Consider the following 18766-nt stretch of genomic DNA (forward strand, 5'->3'; position numbering starts at 1 on the left):
TAATTGAAGATATATAAATTTTATTAATGACAAAATCATTTCATATTTTCATTCATCCACTAGCCAAACCTATAGTGTAATTTTATATAAGATAAGTATTAGGTACCTACCTATCTTTAACATATTATATTTTGATAGTAATTGAATAATATTTCTATTTTCTAGGATGCTGTTAAAATTCATCATTCATGAATCGTGGTCCGTGTATAATCTGTATATCTACCTACTATTGAAATCAGCAATGCGTTTTTGTTTCATCGTGCAATGCTCTAAAGAGCGGCAACAGCATTATAATTATAATTTCATTTGCTACAAAGTTAAAACATAAGCTGTTTACTTGTTGAATATTTTATACATAGCTACATCGGAAGTCATAAAAAGTAAAATAAAATATAACATCGTATTGAGAGTAGGTAACTGTTATTAGGTATTATTATTGTTTTACTTCGGTAGTTCAATGCGTAATGCAGCACATAATATATATTATTTATTATAATTATGTCGTAGATACAGTTATAACATAAATTAAGGATTCAAATGAGAACAATAACACAGGATATATACATAAATGTACCTGTACTAATTTATAAGTCCCGTGAGCTGGAACTATGTAAAATTATGGTAAAATATGATAAAACATTTTGATAAATATTATGTGATCATTATTTCATGGTCATTTGAAGCCATTTCGTTAATGAAACTTTAAACCATGACGATGGAATAGAAGTTTTGAGGTTCATCATAAATTATATAATTTTAAAATCTAGAAAATAACCTAAGATAGTATAAAACAAAGGTATCTTGCTAAAATAAACATATAATAAATACATAAGTATTAAGGTATATATAAAAACATGTACATTCCTATATCATACCTAATATTAATGTATATTTAAATTGGTAAAAGTATTGATATAAATTACTAAATATTTATCTGTACAATCAAAATTAGTGTATAATATAATATAGGTATATAAGTATATAACTGTAAATAGGTACCTATCTATAGCTTTAACTTACATACCTATAGGCTATAGTTTTTTTCAAAAAAGTAGTTTTAACTGAATTTGGTAAAATTTAAAGTAAAATCAGTTTTTTACGGGAAAATAGTCAAAAAGTGTTGAAAACCAATAAAATAAAAAAAAATATCGAATGTTTCGCGTTTTTTTGCGGGTAAACTGTTTCGGTGATACTACTGACAGTACGTGTTAAGTTTCGAGGTCCAAAAACAAATCCTGCTCATCGAAAACTTGCAGAACAGGTTTTTTCAAAAAAGTGGTTTTAACTGGATTTAAGTACTATATGTTTGGATTTTCGAAATTTTTTTTGCATAAAAACTTAGGCCGACGGTCCCTTGTGCATGATACAACGTTTGCGGAAACTTTAAGTACGATTTGAACACTGAAAACGTGTAAAATCAGTATTTTACGGCAAAATAGTCAAAAAGTAACGAAAACCGATAAAATAAAAAAAATATCTAATGTTTCGCGTTTTTTTTGCGGGTAAACTGTTTCGGTGATACTGCTGACAGTGCGTGTGAAGTTTCAAGGTCCAAAAACAAATCCTGCTCATCGAAAACTTGCAAAACAGGTTTTTTCAAAAAAGTGGTTTTAACTGGATTTAAGTACTATACGTTTGGATTTTCGAAATTTTTTTTGCATAAAAACTTAGGCCGACGGTCCCTTGTGCATGATACAACGTTTGCGGAAACTTTTAGTACGATTTGAACACTGAAAACGTGTAAAATCAGTATTTTACGGCAAAATAGTCAAAAAGTAACGAATAATGTCAAAAAGTGACGAAAACCGATAAAATAAAAAAAAATATCGAATGTTTCGCGTTTTTTTGCGGGTAAACTGTTTCGGTGATACTGCTGACAGTGCGTGTGAAGTTTCGAGGTCCAAAAACAAGTCCTGCTCGTCGAAAACTTGCAAAACAGGTTTTTTCAAAAAAGTGGTTTTAACTGGATTTAAGTACTATATGTTTGGATTTTCGAAATTTTTTTTGCATAAAAACTTAGGCCGACGGTCCCTTGTGCATGATACAACGTTTGCGGAAACTTTTAGTACGATTTGAACACTGAAAACGTGTAAAATCAGTATTTTACGGCAAAATAGTCAAAAAGTAACGAATAATGTCAAAAAGTGACGAAAACCGAAAAAATAAAAAAAAATATCGAATGTTTCGCGTTTTTTTGCGGGTAATCTGTTTCGGTGATACTACTGACAGTACGTGATAAGTTTCGAGGTCCAAAAACAAATCCTGCTCATCGAAAACTTGCAGAACAGGTTTTTTCAAAAAAGAGGTTTTAACTAGATTTAAGTACTATATGTTTGGATTTTCGAAATTTTTTTGCATAAAAACTTAGGACGACGGTCCCTTGTGCATGATACAACGTTTGCGGAAACTTTAAGTACGATTTGAACACTGAAAACGTGTAAAATCAGTATTTTACGGCAAAATAGTCAAAAAGTAACGAATAATGTCAAAAAGTGACGAAAACCGATAAAATAAAAAAAAATATCGAATGTTTCGCGTTTTTTTGCGGGTAAACTGTTTCGGTGATACTGCTGACAGTGCGTGTGAAGTTTCGAGGTCCAAAAACAAATCCTGCTCATCGAAAACTTGCAAAACAGGTTTTTTCAAAAAAGTGGTTTTAACTGGATTTAAGTACTATATGTTTGGATTTTCGAAATTTTTTTTGCATAAAAACTTAGGCCGACGGTCCCTTGTGCATGATACAACGTTTGCGGAAACTTTTAGTACGATTTGAACACTGAAAACGTGTAAAATCAGTATTTTACGGCAAAATAGTCAAAAAGTAACCAATAATGTCAAAAAGTGACGAAAACCGATAAAATAAAAAAAAATATCGAATGTTTCGCGTTTTTTTGCGGGTAATCTGTTTCGGTGATACTACTGACAGTACGTGATAAGTTTCGAGGTCCAAAAACAAATCCTGCTCATCGAAAACTTGCAGAACAGGTTTTTTCAAAAAAGAGGTTTTAACTTGATTTAAGTACTATATGTTTGGATTTTCGAAATTTTTTTGCATAAAAACTTAGGCCGACGGTCCCTTGTGCATGATACAACGTTTGCGGAAACTTTAAGTACGATTTGAACACTGAAAACGTGTAAAATCAGTATTTTACGGCAAAATAGTCAAAAAGTAACGAATAATGTCAAAAAGTGACGAAAACCGATAAAATAAAAAAAAATATCGAATGTTTCGCGTTTTTTTGCGGGTAAACTGTTTCGGTGATACTGCTGACAGTGCGTGTGAAGTTTCGAGGTCCAAAAACAAATCCTGCTCATCGAAAACTTGCAAAACAGGTTTTTTCAAAAAAGTGGTTTTAACTGGATTTAAGTACTATATGTTTGGATTTTCGAAATTTTTTTTGCATAAAAACTTAGGCCGACGGTCCCTTGTGGATGATACAACGTTTGCGGAAACTTTAAGTACGATTTGAACACTGAAAACGTGTAAAATCAGTATTTTACGGCAAAATAGTCAAAAAGTAACGAATAATGTCAAAAAGTGACGAAAACCGATAAAATAAAAAAAAATATCGAATGTTTCGCGTTTTTTTGCGGGTAAACTGTTTCGGTGATACTGCTGACAGTGCGTGTGAAGTTTCGAGGTCCAAAAACAAGTCCTGCTCATCGAAAACTTGCAAAACAGGTTTTTTCAAAAAAGTGGTTTTAACTGGATTTAAGTACTATATGTTTGGATTTTCGAAATTTTTTTTGCATAAAAACTTAGGCCGACGGTCCCTTGTGGATGATACAACGTTTGCGGAAACTTTAAGTACGATTTGAACACTGAAAACGTGTAAAATCAGTATTTTACGGCAAAATAGTCAAAAAGTAACGAATAATGTCAAAAAGTGACGAAAACCGATAAAATAAAAAAAAATATCGAATGTTTCGCGTTTTTTTGCGGGTAAACTGTTTCGGTGATACTGCTGACAGTGCGTGTGAAGTTTCGAGGTCCAAAAACAAGTCCTGCTCATCGAAAACTTGCAAAACAGGTTTTTTCAAAAAAGTGGTTTTAACTGGATTTAAGTACTATATGTTTGGATTTTCGAAATTTTTTTTGCATAAAAACTTAGGCCGACGGTCCCTTGTGCATGATACAACGTTTGCGGAAACTTTAAGTACGATTTGAACACTGAAAACGTGTAAAATCAGTATTTTACGGCAAAATAATCAAAAAGTAACGAATGATGTCAAAAAGTGACGAAAACCGATAAAATAAAAAAAATTATCGAATGTTTCGCGTTTTTTTGCGGGTAAACTGTTTCGGTGATACTGCTGACAGTGCGTGTGAAGTTTCGAGGTCCAAAAACAAATCCTGCTCATCGAAAACTTGCAAAACAGGTTTTTTCAAAAAAGTGGTTTTAACTGGATTTAAGTACTATATGTTTGGATTTTCGAAATTTTTTTTGCATAAAAACTTAGGCCGACGGTCCCTTGTGCATGATACAACGTTTGCGGAAACTTTTAGTACGATTTGAACACTGAAAACGTGTAAAATCAGTATTTTACGGCAAAATAGTCAAAAAGTAACGAATAATGTCAAAAAGTGACGAAAACCGATAAAATAAAAAAAAATATCGAATGTTTCGCGTTTTTTTGCGGGTAAACTGTTTCGGTGATACTGCTGACAGTGCGTGTGAAGTTTCGAGGTCCAAAAACAAGTCCTGCTCGTCGAAAACTTGCAAAACAGGTTTTTTCAAAAAAGTGGTTTTAACTGGATTTAAGTACTATATGTTTGGATTTTCGAAATTTTTTTTGCATAAAAACTTAGGCCGACGGTCCCTTGTGCATGATACAACGTTTGCGGTAACTTTAAGTACGATTTGAACACTGAAAACGTGTAAAATCAGTATTTTACGGCAAAATAGTCAAAAAGTAACGAATAATGTCAAAAAGTGACGAAAACCGATAAAATAAAAAAAATTATCGAATGTTTCGCGTTTTTTTGCGGGTAAACTGTTTCGGTGATACTGCTGACAGTGCGTGTGAAGTTTCGAGGTCCAAAAACAAATCCTGCTCATCGAAAACTTGCAAAACAGGTTTTTTCAAAAAAGTGGTTTTAACTGGATTTAAGTACTATATGTTTGGATTTTCGAAATTTTTTTTGCATAAAAACTTAGGCCGACGGTCCCTTGTGCATGATACAACGTTTGCGGAAACTTTAAGTACGATTTGAACACTGAAAACGTGTAAAATCAGTATTTTACGGCAAAATAGTCAAAAAGTAACGAATCATGTCAAAAAGTGACGAAAACCGATAAAATAAAAAAAAATATCGAATGTTTCGCGTTTTTTTGCGGGTAAACTGTTTCGGTGATACTGCTGACAGTGCGTGTGAAGTTTCAAGGTCCAGAAACAAATCCTGCTCATCAAAAACTTGCAAAACAGGTTTTTTCAAAAAAGTGGTTTTAACTGGATTTAAGTACTATATGTTTGGATTTTCGAAATTTTTTTTGCATAAAAACTTAGGCCGACGGTCCCTTGTGCATGATACAACGTTTGCGGAAACTTTAAGTACGATTTGAACACTGAAAACGTGTAAAATCAGTATTTTACGGCAAAATAGTCAAAAAGTAACGAATGATGTCAAAAAGTGACGAAAACCGATAAAATAAAAAAAAATATCTAATGTTTAGCGTTTTTTTGCGGGTAAACTGTTTCGGTGATACTGCTGACAGTGCGTGTGAAGTTTCAAGGTCCAGAAACAAATCCTGCTCATCAAAAACTTGCAAAACAGGTTTTTTCAAAAAAGTGGTTTTAACTGGATTTAAGTACTATATGTTTGGATTTTCGAAATTTTTTTTGCATAAAAACTTAGGCCGACGGTCCCTTGTGCATGATACAACGTTTGCGGAAACTTTAAGTACGATTTGAACACTGAAAACGTGTAAAATCAGTATTTTACGGCAAAATAGTCAAAAAGTAACGAATGATGTCAAAAAGTGACGAAAACCGATAAAATAAAAAAAAATATCTAATGTTTAGCGTTTTTTTGCGGGTAAACTGTTTCGGTGATACTACTGACAGTACGTGTGAAGTTTCGAGGTCCAGAAACAAATCCTGCTCATCGAATACTTGCAAAACAGGTTTTTTCAAAAAAGTGGTTTTAACTGGATTTAAGTACTATACGTTTGGATTTTCGAAATTTTTTTTGCATAAAAACTTAGGCCGACGGTCCCTTGTGCATGATACAACGTTTGCGGAAACTTTAAGTACGATTTGAACACTGAAAACGTGTAAAATCAGTATTTTACGGCAAAATAGTCAAAAAGTAACGAATAATGTCAAAAAGTGACGAAAACCGATAAAATAAAAAAAAATATCGAATGTTTCGCGTTTTTTTGCGGGTAAACTGTTTCGGTGATACTGCTGACAGTGCGTGTGAAGTTTCGAGGTCCAGAAACAAATCCTGCTCATCAAAAACTTGCAAAACAGGTTTTTTCAAAAAAGTGGTTTTAACTGGATTTAAGTACTATATGTTTGGATTTTCGAAATTTTTTTTGCATAAAAACTTAGGCCGACGGTCCCTTGTGCATGATACAACGTTTGCGGAAACTTTTAGTACGATTTGAACACTGAAAACGTGTAATATCAGTATTTTACGGCAAAATAGTCAAAAAGTAACGAATAATGTCAAAAAGTGACGAAAACCGATAAAATAAAAAAAAATATCGAATGTTTCGCGTTTTTTTGCGGGTAAACTGTTTCGGTGATACTGCTGACAGTGCGTGTGAAGTTTCGAGGTCCAGAAACAAATCCTGCTCATCAAAAACTTGCAAAACAGGTTTTTTCAAAAAAGTGGTTTTAACTGGATTTAAGTACTATATGTTTGGATTTTCGAAATTTTTTTTGCATAAAAACTTAGGCCGACGGTCCCTTGTGCATGATACAACGTTTGCGGAAACTTTAAGTACGATTTGAACACTGAAAACGTGTAAAATCAGTATTTTACGGCAAAATAGTCAAAAAGTAACGAATAATGTCAAAAAGTGACGAAAACCGATAAAATAAAAAAAAATATCAAATGTTTCGCGTTTTTTTGCGGGTAAACTGTTTCGGTGATACTGCTGACAGTGCGTGTGAAGTTTCGAGGTCCAGAAACAAATCCTGCTCATCAAAAACTTGCAAAACAGGTTTTTTCAAAAAAGTGGTTTTAACTGGATTTAAGTACTATATGTTTGGATTTTCGAAATTTTTTTTGCATAAAAACTTAGGCCGACGGTCCCTTGTGCATGATACAACGTTTGCGGAAACTTTTAGTACGATTTGAACACTGAAAACGTGTAATATCAGTATTTTACGGCAAAATAGTCAAAAAGTAACGAATAATGTCAAAAAGTGACGAAAACCGATAAAATAAAAAAAAATATCGAATGTTTCGCGTTTTTTTGCGGGTAAACTGTTTCGGTGATACTGCTGACAGTGCGTGTGAAGTTTCGAGGTCCAGAAACAAATCCTGCTCATCAAAAACTTGCAAAACAGGTTTTTTCAAAAAAGTGGTTTTAACTGGATTTAAGTACTATATGTTTGGATTTTCGAAATTTTTTTTGCATAAAAACTTAGGCCGACGGTCCCTTGTGCATGATACAACGTTTGCGGAAACTTTTAGTACGATTTGAACACTGAAAACGTGTAATATCAGTATTTTACGGCAAAATAGTCAAAAAGTAACGAATAATGTCAAAAAGTGACGAAAACCGATAAAATAAAAAAAAATATCTAATGTTTCGCGTTTTTTTGCGGGTAAACTGTTTTGGTGATACTGCTGACAGTGCGTGTGAAGTTTCGAGGTCCAAAAACAAATCCTGCTCATCGAAAACTTGCAAAACAGGTTTTTTCAAAAAAGTGGTTTTAACTGGATTTAAGTACTATATGTTTGGATTTTCGAAATTTTTTTTGCATAAAAACTTAGGCCGACGGTCCCTTGTGCATGATACAACGTTTGCGGAAACTTTTAGTACGATTTGAACACTGAAAACGTGTAAATTCAGTTAACTGTTTCTGGGGTATTTTACTGACAACGCGTGTAAAGGTACCAGCTATTATAGTTGTACTTGTTATTATCGGATGTTAGGTTATGTTACTCGTGTATTTGTGGCGTATATATAATTAGTGAAAAATTATTTTTTTAAACATTGACAACATATTATATTAATTTAGGTTCTATAAATAAATAAATACGCAAATGCACAATCCCGATATTTTTTGAAGTTATTCCTGCTTATTCATTTGATAATATCGTTCTAAAATAAATTATTATATAGAATATACGTACTCTAAAATTATATTTCTTACTTCGATGATGGGTTGTATTTATTTTTTATAACATTTTCAAGTATTGTGGTTCAACTATTATAGTTACTGAATTAATTGTGCAATCAGAATTCAACATTTAGTTTTATTTTTCAGTCTGTATTGTGTATCGTACATATAATTATTAAAAAATGTTTTGATTTAAATTGAGTTTCTCGGTGTTTGTTTTTGGTTGTAATTTTTTTATATTTTCATGGTGGTGATTTTATGTAAATCTCCTTATCCCTAAATACACCATTGCTCATGTAATACGACAATAGTATTATGGAAGCATATTTTGATTTAACACATTTTTCTATGTATTATATTTAGTTATTATACTTGCGAATTGTTATTTATATAAAATCCAATATTACAAATATATACTACTTAAAATATATCTTATATTTTATATATTATACATATATATATTTTATTAACAACTTTCATTTTGGTATCTTTGTAGTATTTGTATTTGGAGTGATCCTGGTGCTGTTTTGAATGCTAGTAGAATTACCGACCGAAGCAATATCTATGCTTACGGAGTGCGTGGGTGATACTTCGTCCTGAGTCGATACTTCCGTCCAACTTGTCATGAACTGATGAGTGTTGATATTGTTCTTTATACTCTCGTAATAACTGAAAATATCATTGTCATTTTATAATTAAAAAAAGAATTAACAGTATAGTCAGTATAATACCGTGAAAAAGTTTAAATTGAATTTTTCTAATAATAGAGTCCTTGACTCTCTAACTGTAAAAGCCAAATACACGTTTGTGTAATAATTATAAGACATACTATAATGTTTTAAAATTACTATGGGAAAACATTAATGTTGGTTCCATTTATTTCCTATACCAACCTGAGCACCTGGCTACGGACTACCTTTATAAACTAGGCGATTAATTTAACGTAGAAGTAAATAATATATTTTTTAATTTTGATGAGCCGAGTAGAAGTTGAAGCAACATTTTTCGAGGTACCCCTATATAGCTGTGTCATTCCACTCCATTCGTCGAAACTTTAAACATTTAGAAGAAATAATTCATAAATACTCATTTTAAATTCGATTATTATTTTTCAAAGTAATCCGAAATATATTTTGCTAAAAATGCATATTGTCATAAGAAAAAGTAAAGACTGTTGTTTTGCACCGACATTTACCATAATAAAAAAATATTTTTAAGTAGGTAATAATATAATGATTTTATAATAATTTATTATAATATTTTTTACATTATACCGTTGAAGTGGTCTAACATAATAATATGATAATTGAATATTTTGGTGGGGGGGGGGAGTTTTCACAGTAGTCAAGTGCTTACTTTAAATGTGAATTGTACACTGTGTGTGCTATTACTGCTACTATACACTAAAATAGGAATTACGATTTAAGATATTATTTTAAATCATGATTGGAACTGAAATGTACCTATCTAAACGTTTATAAATATGGAATATAAATATAGTACTATAATATATTGATAGGTACTTATAATTTATATCTCAGTTCATAGTTATCAATTGTATAATATTAACAATTTAACTCGTAAACTATATCTAAAGATTCGCTATTTGCGTCTTTGGTTCTGCTCTAGTAATTTACTGAATTGTATGATTACAATTAACATTTCCACCCAATAAACATTTCTGGATACCACTGAGTAAGGCAACATATTATCATGAATTGATTTAAACGTTTTGAAAACGTCACTGTGTACATATAAAATATAATATTATACGTTAAAGTTATAATTCTCCACGAACGATATTTATGAATTACTACCAAATATTTTTAATTTCGTACAAATATTAATTTTAAATACCCAGAAAAAATCTATTAATATGATATAAAATAATTTTAAATAGCTTTAATTGAAACTTATGAGGAGCTTTGCATTAAATGTTCAAGCTTTTCGCTATATTTATTATTATTAGTTATAATTTATAATACGTACCCGTTAGACGGCTGATTGTTCTGTTGTTGATGTTGTTGTTGTTGCCCGTACCGAGTGGTCGGCGGCGGCTGTTGCTGCTGTTGTGGAGATCGATACTGCTGTTCATACCGCATGGACGGTGGCAGCGACATCGGCTGTTGCTGTTCGTAGCGGGTGTGCGGCTGCATCGGCATATACGCTTCGTACCGCATTGGTTTTTGTTGTGGTTCGTACCGCACGTTTGGCTGCACCATTGGCTTGCTGCGCTCGTCGTACCGCATCGTCGGCGGCTGCTGTTCGTGGTACGGTTTCGGATCGACGTCGATGATCGTGAACCTCGGCGGTGGCGCAGGATGTGGTGATCTGTTTTGTTGCCCATCACCCCTTACGTCGATCACTCCGGAATGGACTACCGCTACTTCCGGATACTTGTTATTGTTGAATAAGTTGTTACTTCCACCGCCGCCGCCGCCGTCTACGCCGCCTCTGTACGGCTTTTGCAACGGCACTTCGACCAGATCCTTGTCCCAAGATGCGCCTCTGTTATCCCACGACGAACCTCTATTATCCCACGGACTACCACCGTCCCCACCAAGCGGCTCTCTGTCCCACGAACCGCCGCTGCCTCTGTTAAGCGGCTCCCTGTCCCACGAGCCACCGCCCCTGGTTAGCGGTTCCCTATCCCACGAGAACGTTGGCGAACCTCTGTTGTTGTTGTTGAACGATGACCGCTCCTTATCCCACGGTGACGACGTCCAGCTCTTGTAGAATGGTTCAGCCCACGAGGCGTACTTGGACGTTAGCTCATTGGGTCGGTAATACGATTCACGGAATTCGGCCGGTTCGTCATATCTACTGTTGTACAAAGCCGTCGTCTTGGACGTGACCGACGTAACGCCGCCACTACCACCGCCGCCACCACCACCACCACCGCGGTTGTAGGCGTTCTCGTAGGACGTCAATCGGTTGCGCTGCAAACTGTCCGGCGGCGCTTTCCTATGAACAAGACGGATGTTGTTTATTTATAATTAAACGCTTGTCACAATAAATTATGGGCAGTTTTGTACAGCACTTCAGTAAAAGTATTTGAATAAAATTATTAAAGTAATACTTTTTGAGTATCTACTCAAAACGAGTGACGCACTCAGAAATTTGCAGTGTCATGTTATTAGTAATCATATATATATATTTCACAGAACTATGAGGGAAGAACCAAAGATGTAAATAACGGGAATTTATAGAAATATTTATAATGTATGCACGGAAAAAAATAATTGGTTGTTTTAACTAAAATTATATGTGTACTAGCCGTAAATGTAGTTCCATGTGGCATAGCCCAACATTTAGTTGTAAGTACCAAATGGTTAAAGTTGTTTATTATGTACGATTCATTAAGAATAATAAAATATTTATGATAACCACGCACTAAGATTATATAATTATATGAAATATTGAAATGCCATGCCTTTAACCGTATAATACATAGATCATAGATGGGTAGGTACATTTTATATCTTAGTCTATACTGCATGATCAGTGTGTATATAAGTGTTAAGGTACGTTTTCGCTACAGCGTCAAATAATCATAGTCTAGACCAGTGTTTCCCAACTAGTGTTCCGCGGAACCTAAGAATTCCGTCAGCCGGTGCCAAAGGTTCCGTGAGAAATTTGGGAAATTATAAATTAATTAATAATATTTTTGATTTGAATTATGCTTGTAACATAGAATATATAGTTCCAATAAATATGTGGGTGTTCCACAAAACGTTCAAGCTCCTGCAAATGTTCCGCGAGTAAAAGAAGTTGGGGAACACTGGTCTAGACGACGACCGTATCCGATGTTGACACTAGACGTCGTCGTCGCGTCAAGACGCTTCAGGGAAAACGTATTGATAGTTGATACGGTTTGAGTCATCGAACAACATTTACTGATTAGTGATTACACACAAGTTTACTTATATAGATAAGTATAGCTCTGCATATTTAATAAGGTTTTTGTACAACATGTAAAAATGCTCATGTAATCTGCAGTATATATATACTTAATATAGTATGTTTGTAGTACATATAGTATAGGGCACTGTCGTACATTATATTTGTAATAACGATTAAAAAAGTATTAATTATTTCTTAGGAGAGGTGTATGGAAAAACATAATTTTAGCCACTTCATTAGATTTTGATTTTGTAGGAGAAGAAGAATCGTGTGGCTTGCGTGTTCATGGTCATGTCATAGGTATTAGACATGTTTTTCGTAAAAAAAAAAATGTCAAAAATCTTCATTTTTAGTATGATAGTGGGGTAATATGTATAGAGTCGCTCCATATAATTTTGCGGAAAGTTTGCTATTGGTACGTCATAACGTATATTGAATAGTTTTGGAAAAATGTACATCTGGGCCGATTTATACCTCCATGGTGTAAAATATTTTACATAAAATAAATATATTATAAGACATGGACGTCAAACATACTAAAAAAATCGGTTCAGTTGATTTATAGGTATATAAAAATAAATGTTAAATGCGTATGGATAACCTGCATGAGAGTATTTCGTGAAATAGTATTTATTTTAGCCCCGCTAGCGCTCAAAAACATGGGTATTTTTAAACACTTTTCAAAATATAGATTATATATTATTATATATCGCATATGTATGCGTAGTGCGTACGATATTTAATTTAAAAAAAATCGTCTTCTATACAACGAGACGGCATTCGCGATGCATACGCGGCGGCGTTACGCACCTGCTCGAGTCCTGCTGCAGTTGCCGGAAGTCGGCAGAAAACGGTCCCGGTCCGAGCGCGTACGGGTCGGCCGCGGCGGGCGGCGGGTAACCGGCCGGCGCCCGGATCACGTCCGGCAACGTCGCGTAATATATGATCCGCTTGGACGTCCTCTGCACGGCCGGTTGCTGCTGCTGGCGCGAGTGCTGGTAAAAGCTGCTGTCCTGCTGCTGATGGTAGAACGCGGCCGTCGCCGCCGGAGGCTGTGGCGGCGGGATCTCTTCGACGCGCGAGTACACGCTGATCTCGGGCCGGGGCCGCTGCCGTTCGGTCCAGCCGTTGGACGTGACGAATTTATGGTTCCGCGGGTTCCGCACCTCCACCTCGGCCGATCTGAGGTACCGGTCGCACGGCGATGTGCCGTTGATGTCACTGCCGTCGGACACCGAGGCGGACGGCGGTGGTGACCGGACGTTGTCGTCGTCGTCGTTGGCCCTAGCTTCGGGCGCGGGCGCGGCCGTTTTGGGCGTTTTGGGTGTTTTGACGTGCGCGACGTCCGCCGTGCCGATCGGTTGCAGCGACCAGACGACGGACAACAGGGCCACCAACAGTACCTCCTTCATCCTGCCCCGACGGATACCGAGGGTGACCAAGACGACACTCGGCGGTCGACGTTTTTATAGAAATCGAATATATATATATATAATATATTATGATTTATAGGCACCTTGTGCGGGGTAATACCAATAGCTGATGGTTTGGTATGTCAACTCGTGTAATGTTATTCTGTGTTATACCAGCCGGCAGCCGTGCACCGTTCGCCGCCGTTGAATCTGTAGGGAATTATATCAAACGAATATGACGTTAATTTTTTTTATAGAAATACTTAGTATCTATCGCCACATTGCCACAAATCACCGTATTATGTATAATATTATTTTATATGTATAAATGTGCAATAGTATATTGGTAATTTGGTATAATAGTATTGTTACAGTTTACGCTGTCTGCATTTGCAGCGTGAATAACAAACTGAATAGATAGATCCGAATTAGATTTGAAATTCTTTTTATAGATTCTAAATATTAGATAATTATGTTGTATTTTCTTATTGGGATTTGTACAGCACGTACCAGTGAATTAACACATTTTAACATTTGAGTCGACTGCAGAGTCTTTATTAAAATATATATGTTTATTTTAAATTACAAATAGTTATTACATTTATTAAATGTTAACGGTGAAACGAAAAGAGCCCTTGAAAAACCAAATTACAGAGCACAATTTTAGGAATCGCTGTATTATAATCAATATTATACAGAATTTATTTCCTCAAAAAATTTTTCGCCAACATTTGTGTCTATGTGTATTGTGTATATTATGCATAATGTATATTATATTATACTAGTTTTACAGGTTGGTACGTAGTTATTATATATATATTATACAGTAATGATGTGTATCATCGCATAATATTTTATTGTTATGCTGTGAAATTTCACAACTATATAGACCGAAAATTCGAATCGAGATGCATATAATATTCTATATTTCTGATTTGGGATAAATATATATATATTATAATATTGGATCCAAAACTAGGTCATTATCGTCATCGACGACTACACGGATGAATTATTGTAATATAATAATAATATTAATAACTATCATAGTTGGTTATATTCTGCAGTATACACGCCGTGGGTACAAGTTTATGCTGCGCACACCGAGGTCTGCTAGTATGATGAGGAGCGTCATGGTACACGACTCACCCGAGCAATCGAACCCGGCAGTCGTCGTTTCTTTATTCGGAGGAATCACGGTTTGGTGAACCCTCATCCTCTGCGCCCTTTATAACGCAGACTGGAAAATCGCGGTTTGCTTCGTGGAAAATTAGTTTTTGCTGTTCTAATTAGCGATTTTGTGCGGCGGATTGTCGAAAAAACACAGATTTTTTTTCCTCCGGTGAATATAATCGGTATGAAACGATTTTACTTGGGGACGAAAAAAAATCAACTATTTGAAATTTTCTAAAAATTTTTTTCGACAAAGACAAATAATTAATTTAATTCACTGTCGAAATCATAACAATTAACTGTGAATAAACTTTGTTTGTCTAATAATAGTAATGATTAAAAAGTTCACATTTACAAAACACGCTATATCAATCACGTTTTAAAAGACATCAACCGTTATGTCCTGCAACACGTGTTTGACACTTTTAAATCGATTGTAAATACCTAGTTAATTTATTTGTAGTTCCGTTCGTAATGCATAACACTATTTTTCTAACCCAAGATTCTAAAACAAACGATATTTGTCAGTTTTCACTTGTTTAAATTGCTCGAATGATTTTAATTTGGTTATAATATATAGACGATAGTAAAAATGAGTTGAAAGGTACTTTAAAATATTATCTCATATTGTTCTCGCATCATAATACGTATTATTTTATAATTTATGTACATGTGCTATACCTAGCTATTATGTCGGGAGCTTATTAAAATCGTCATGACCCGTAAAGTGTTAATGATCCAGTCTAAGTTTAAACGTGTATCCATATAGGTATAATTATATATAGACACAATAATATACGCATTACTCGTTTTATGAGCGTTATTATTGCATGTATAATAATAAAAATGAAAGACAAAGACAAATATATATATAATCATAAAGTAGGTACCTATGTATATACATTTATTCCTTCCTCGGATGATCCGTACCTGATAATGTCACTCCGAATAAATAATTAGACCGTTCATATTGCATGAAACTTAATCTGAATCTAATCGTACGCAATCTCACGCAAACACTAGACGAAACTGTTTACTGTTTTTATAACATATAATAAGAATTGAGAATATTATGTAAAAGCAATGTAATAGCTAGCTGGAAAAGAGATGCTATACGCCTACATACATATTATACTGTTATATAGGTACTTATACGCAATATATTGTGTTAAATAAACATATACTTATTTCACTATTTACGCGTTTTGAAAGCTAACTCTACCTTTATGTCTATTTTTTTTATTTGAAATTAGTTATTATAAATTATAAAGGTAGAAGAAATTAATATTTAAATTAGACCTTTTTTTATTAATTTAAAAAATATATTTTTATTATAGGTTATAGTAATTAATATAAATTATGAATGATGTAAAGTATAATATTATATACATTTAATTATTCATATAAGTAATTATAATCATATATTATACCTACGTATTATAGGTAGGTACCTACCTATTTATTAATTGATATTTCATAAAAATTATTGAGCCCTGACTATGTTTAGTGAGTCAGTGACGTATTTAGTTTTTACTACCTTCTATTGCAACGTTGTTAGACTAAGTTTATAACGAAAACTGTAATTATGAACCGAATTTACATTTTCCCTTACATAAATATCGTAATTATATGTATTACTGTTTTTAGAATTTTTCAAGTTTATGTAAGACCTGGTCCGACTGTGTAAACATTAATCATATATTATTGTAATATTATGTACACGCCGTATATATTATATTCTATTCAGAATGCATTGCAAATGATAGGCCATCGAATCAAGTTGTCTACATATTTCGTCTGCGGCAAGATGAGTTGTGCAATTATTAAGAAAATTTCATAGAACGATTAGCTCAAGAAGAAAATACTACAGCCAGAGGAGTTCACACAGTAGTGAAAAACTTGCGCATGTTATAACATTGCAGCAGCACGGTTGAAGGTACCCTATGACTATAATTAATACTTAATATTATACATTACGCGGTTTCGTGGGAAATCAACACTAGTGAGCTAGATTAACAATTGCTATCAAATATTTTACCGGTTAAGTGTGTGTGTAATGTGTATGCCATAAAAGACTCGAATGTGTAAATATTGGTGTACATATAGTTAGGTAATAATAAAAATAAAAAATAATTAATAATAATAATTAAAAGTATATAAAATACCCAAATATAATAATTTTTTAACACATTTCTTCTAAACGTCACTCGAAAAACGACACCCCTAAAACTTTCACACACGTCTCGGACATGCGGGGTTGCACCAAGTATAATTTATTTATTTATTTAGTATTTATTTACTTAGGTTACAATGGTTACATGTTACATGATTCTAGATGAATAATATTAATATATATAATACCGAAATAACGTTAAATCGCGCGAGGGTGCGATAGGCATAGGTAATATTGTGTTATACTCACTTAAATATGATATGGTTCGGTACGAATGGATTGCATACGTTCGACGACTGCGGTGCAGCAAATACTGTGCGTAACGTAAGATCTTTTCGCAGACGGAGGCTAATGCCTCCTTAGCCTCTATTATAAATACTGTAAATACCACCACCGTTGTCTTGCGGCGATGAGAACGATACTATACAACTGTAGTTCTCTTTATTATATATATATATATATATATACATATATCTGTATACGTACAGAGTGATTCGCCAAGTACGCTCATCCCCGTTTCCCATTTAATAGTGAATTTATTAAAATTCTGATTTTTGACATTTTTAAGTTCACTCATAAAAGCCACAATATTTTCAAATATTACACTTTATTTTCGCATACGACGGAGTGTCCCGGGTGATACAATTTTTTTTTCAAACACAGATCACCCCGTACACAACCACTCTGTATACATTGTGTATAATACGATGAACTGTAACTGCAGTTATTGCAGACTGCTATTAATTATTATATATTTATAATATGTATATATATTATGTATACGTAAAACCGTAGAGGAAGTTCTCCGCGGCAGTGCAGACGTCTGCGGCAGCCGGAAAGTATAGCTTGATATTGCGTTTAAAACAATTCCTATAATTAACGATCCGGATCGTAAGATAGGTAATATAATGTATACGGACTTTAGTGTATACGTTCGTATTGTTGTGTGCCTTTAAGTGTAAACCTATTATATTATGTATTATTATATCGTTTAATTCGGTAAAACGCGTGTTTAACTGTAGCGCATGTATCGGGCGTTTATATAATCCGTTTAAACTGTTTAAAGTGTATATACGTACACATTTCGATTCACTTAGAAACTCGTCTGTAAATCGGCGAACCTAGTATATTATATTGTGTATTAAGTGCAATTTTATTTTATTTTAAGTCTATCACAATAAATTGAAATTAAGAAAAAAAATATTTCAAGATTAAATTGTTTTGAACATATGTTTTGATATTACGACATATAAAAATAAATTCCAAATGCGATTCTTGAAAGATGTATAAATAAGTACGCTTGCAGGTCGTCGAATTATTGACGTGTTGCATTAATTATTAAACCATTAAATATACATAATAATTTAAATGTATCAAGCTGAATCGTTAGGTGTCAATTAATTATTTTATGTTATTTATAACATCTATACAACAAACATTATTATTTTAGTTTAATCTGCAAGATGTAGAATCATTGCGAATTTATATTGTACTCGACTTACGTCGTTATTTATTATACACGTATTTAACTTCTCAGGTAGTTTATGTTCATTTCGGTGTGGTTTTTTTTTAATATTTGAAACCAAAATTATCTATATTATTATTTATTATATTAAATATATTATATTTATATATATATAATTTTTTTCAACTCAACAACAATAAAACTCACAATCTCATAATAACATAAAAATACGTCATATGTTACACCAGTATCGTGGTATCTCAACATGCTGTCACGAATCATGATTATATATTAGTGAGGACAATCTTCAGAATCTTGTTAACAAAATTAATTTATAAG

General features: G+C 33.5%; 1 protein-coding gene across 1 annotated transcript; it reads right to left on the reverse strand.

The window, feature by feature from the left end:
• Positions 1-8704: 8704 nt before the first annotated feature.
• On the reverse strand, positions 8705-17363 carry LOC132930354 (AT-rich interactive domain-containing protein 1A-like). The gene is made up of 4 exons (XM_060996186.1): positions 17212-17363; positions 13015-13826; positions 10291-11265; positions 8705-8970 (listed from the first exon to the last, which is right to left on the reverse strand). The coding sequence occupies exons 2-4, from the start codon at positions 13614-13616 to the stop codon at positions 8778-8780; spliced, it is 1770 nt and encodes a 589-aa protein (XP_060852169.1). The 5' UTR covers positions 13617-13826; positions 17212-17363; the 3' UTR covers positions 8705-8777.
• Between the last annotated feature and the right edge of the window lie 1403 nt (positions 17364-18766).

Source organism: Rhopalosiphum padi, chromosome 4 (genome assembly GCF_020882245.1).
Source record: "Rhopalosiphum padi isolate XX-2018 chromosome 4, ASM2088224v1, whole genome shotgun sequence".
NCBI classification, from domain to species: Eukaryota; Metazoa; Arthropoda; class Insecta; order Hemiptera; family Aphididae; genus Rhopalosiphum; species Rhopalosiphum padi.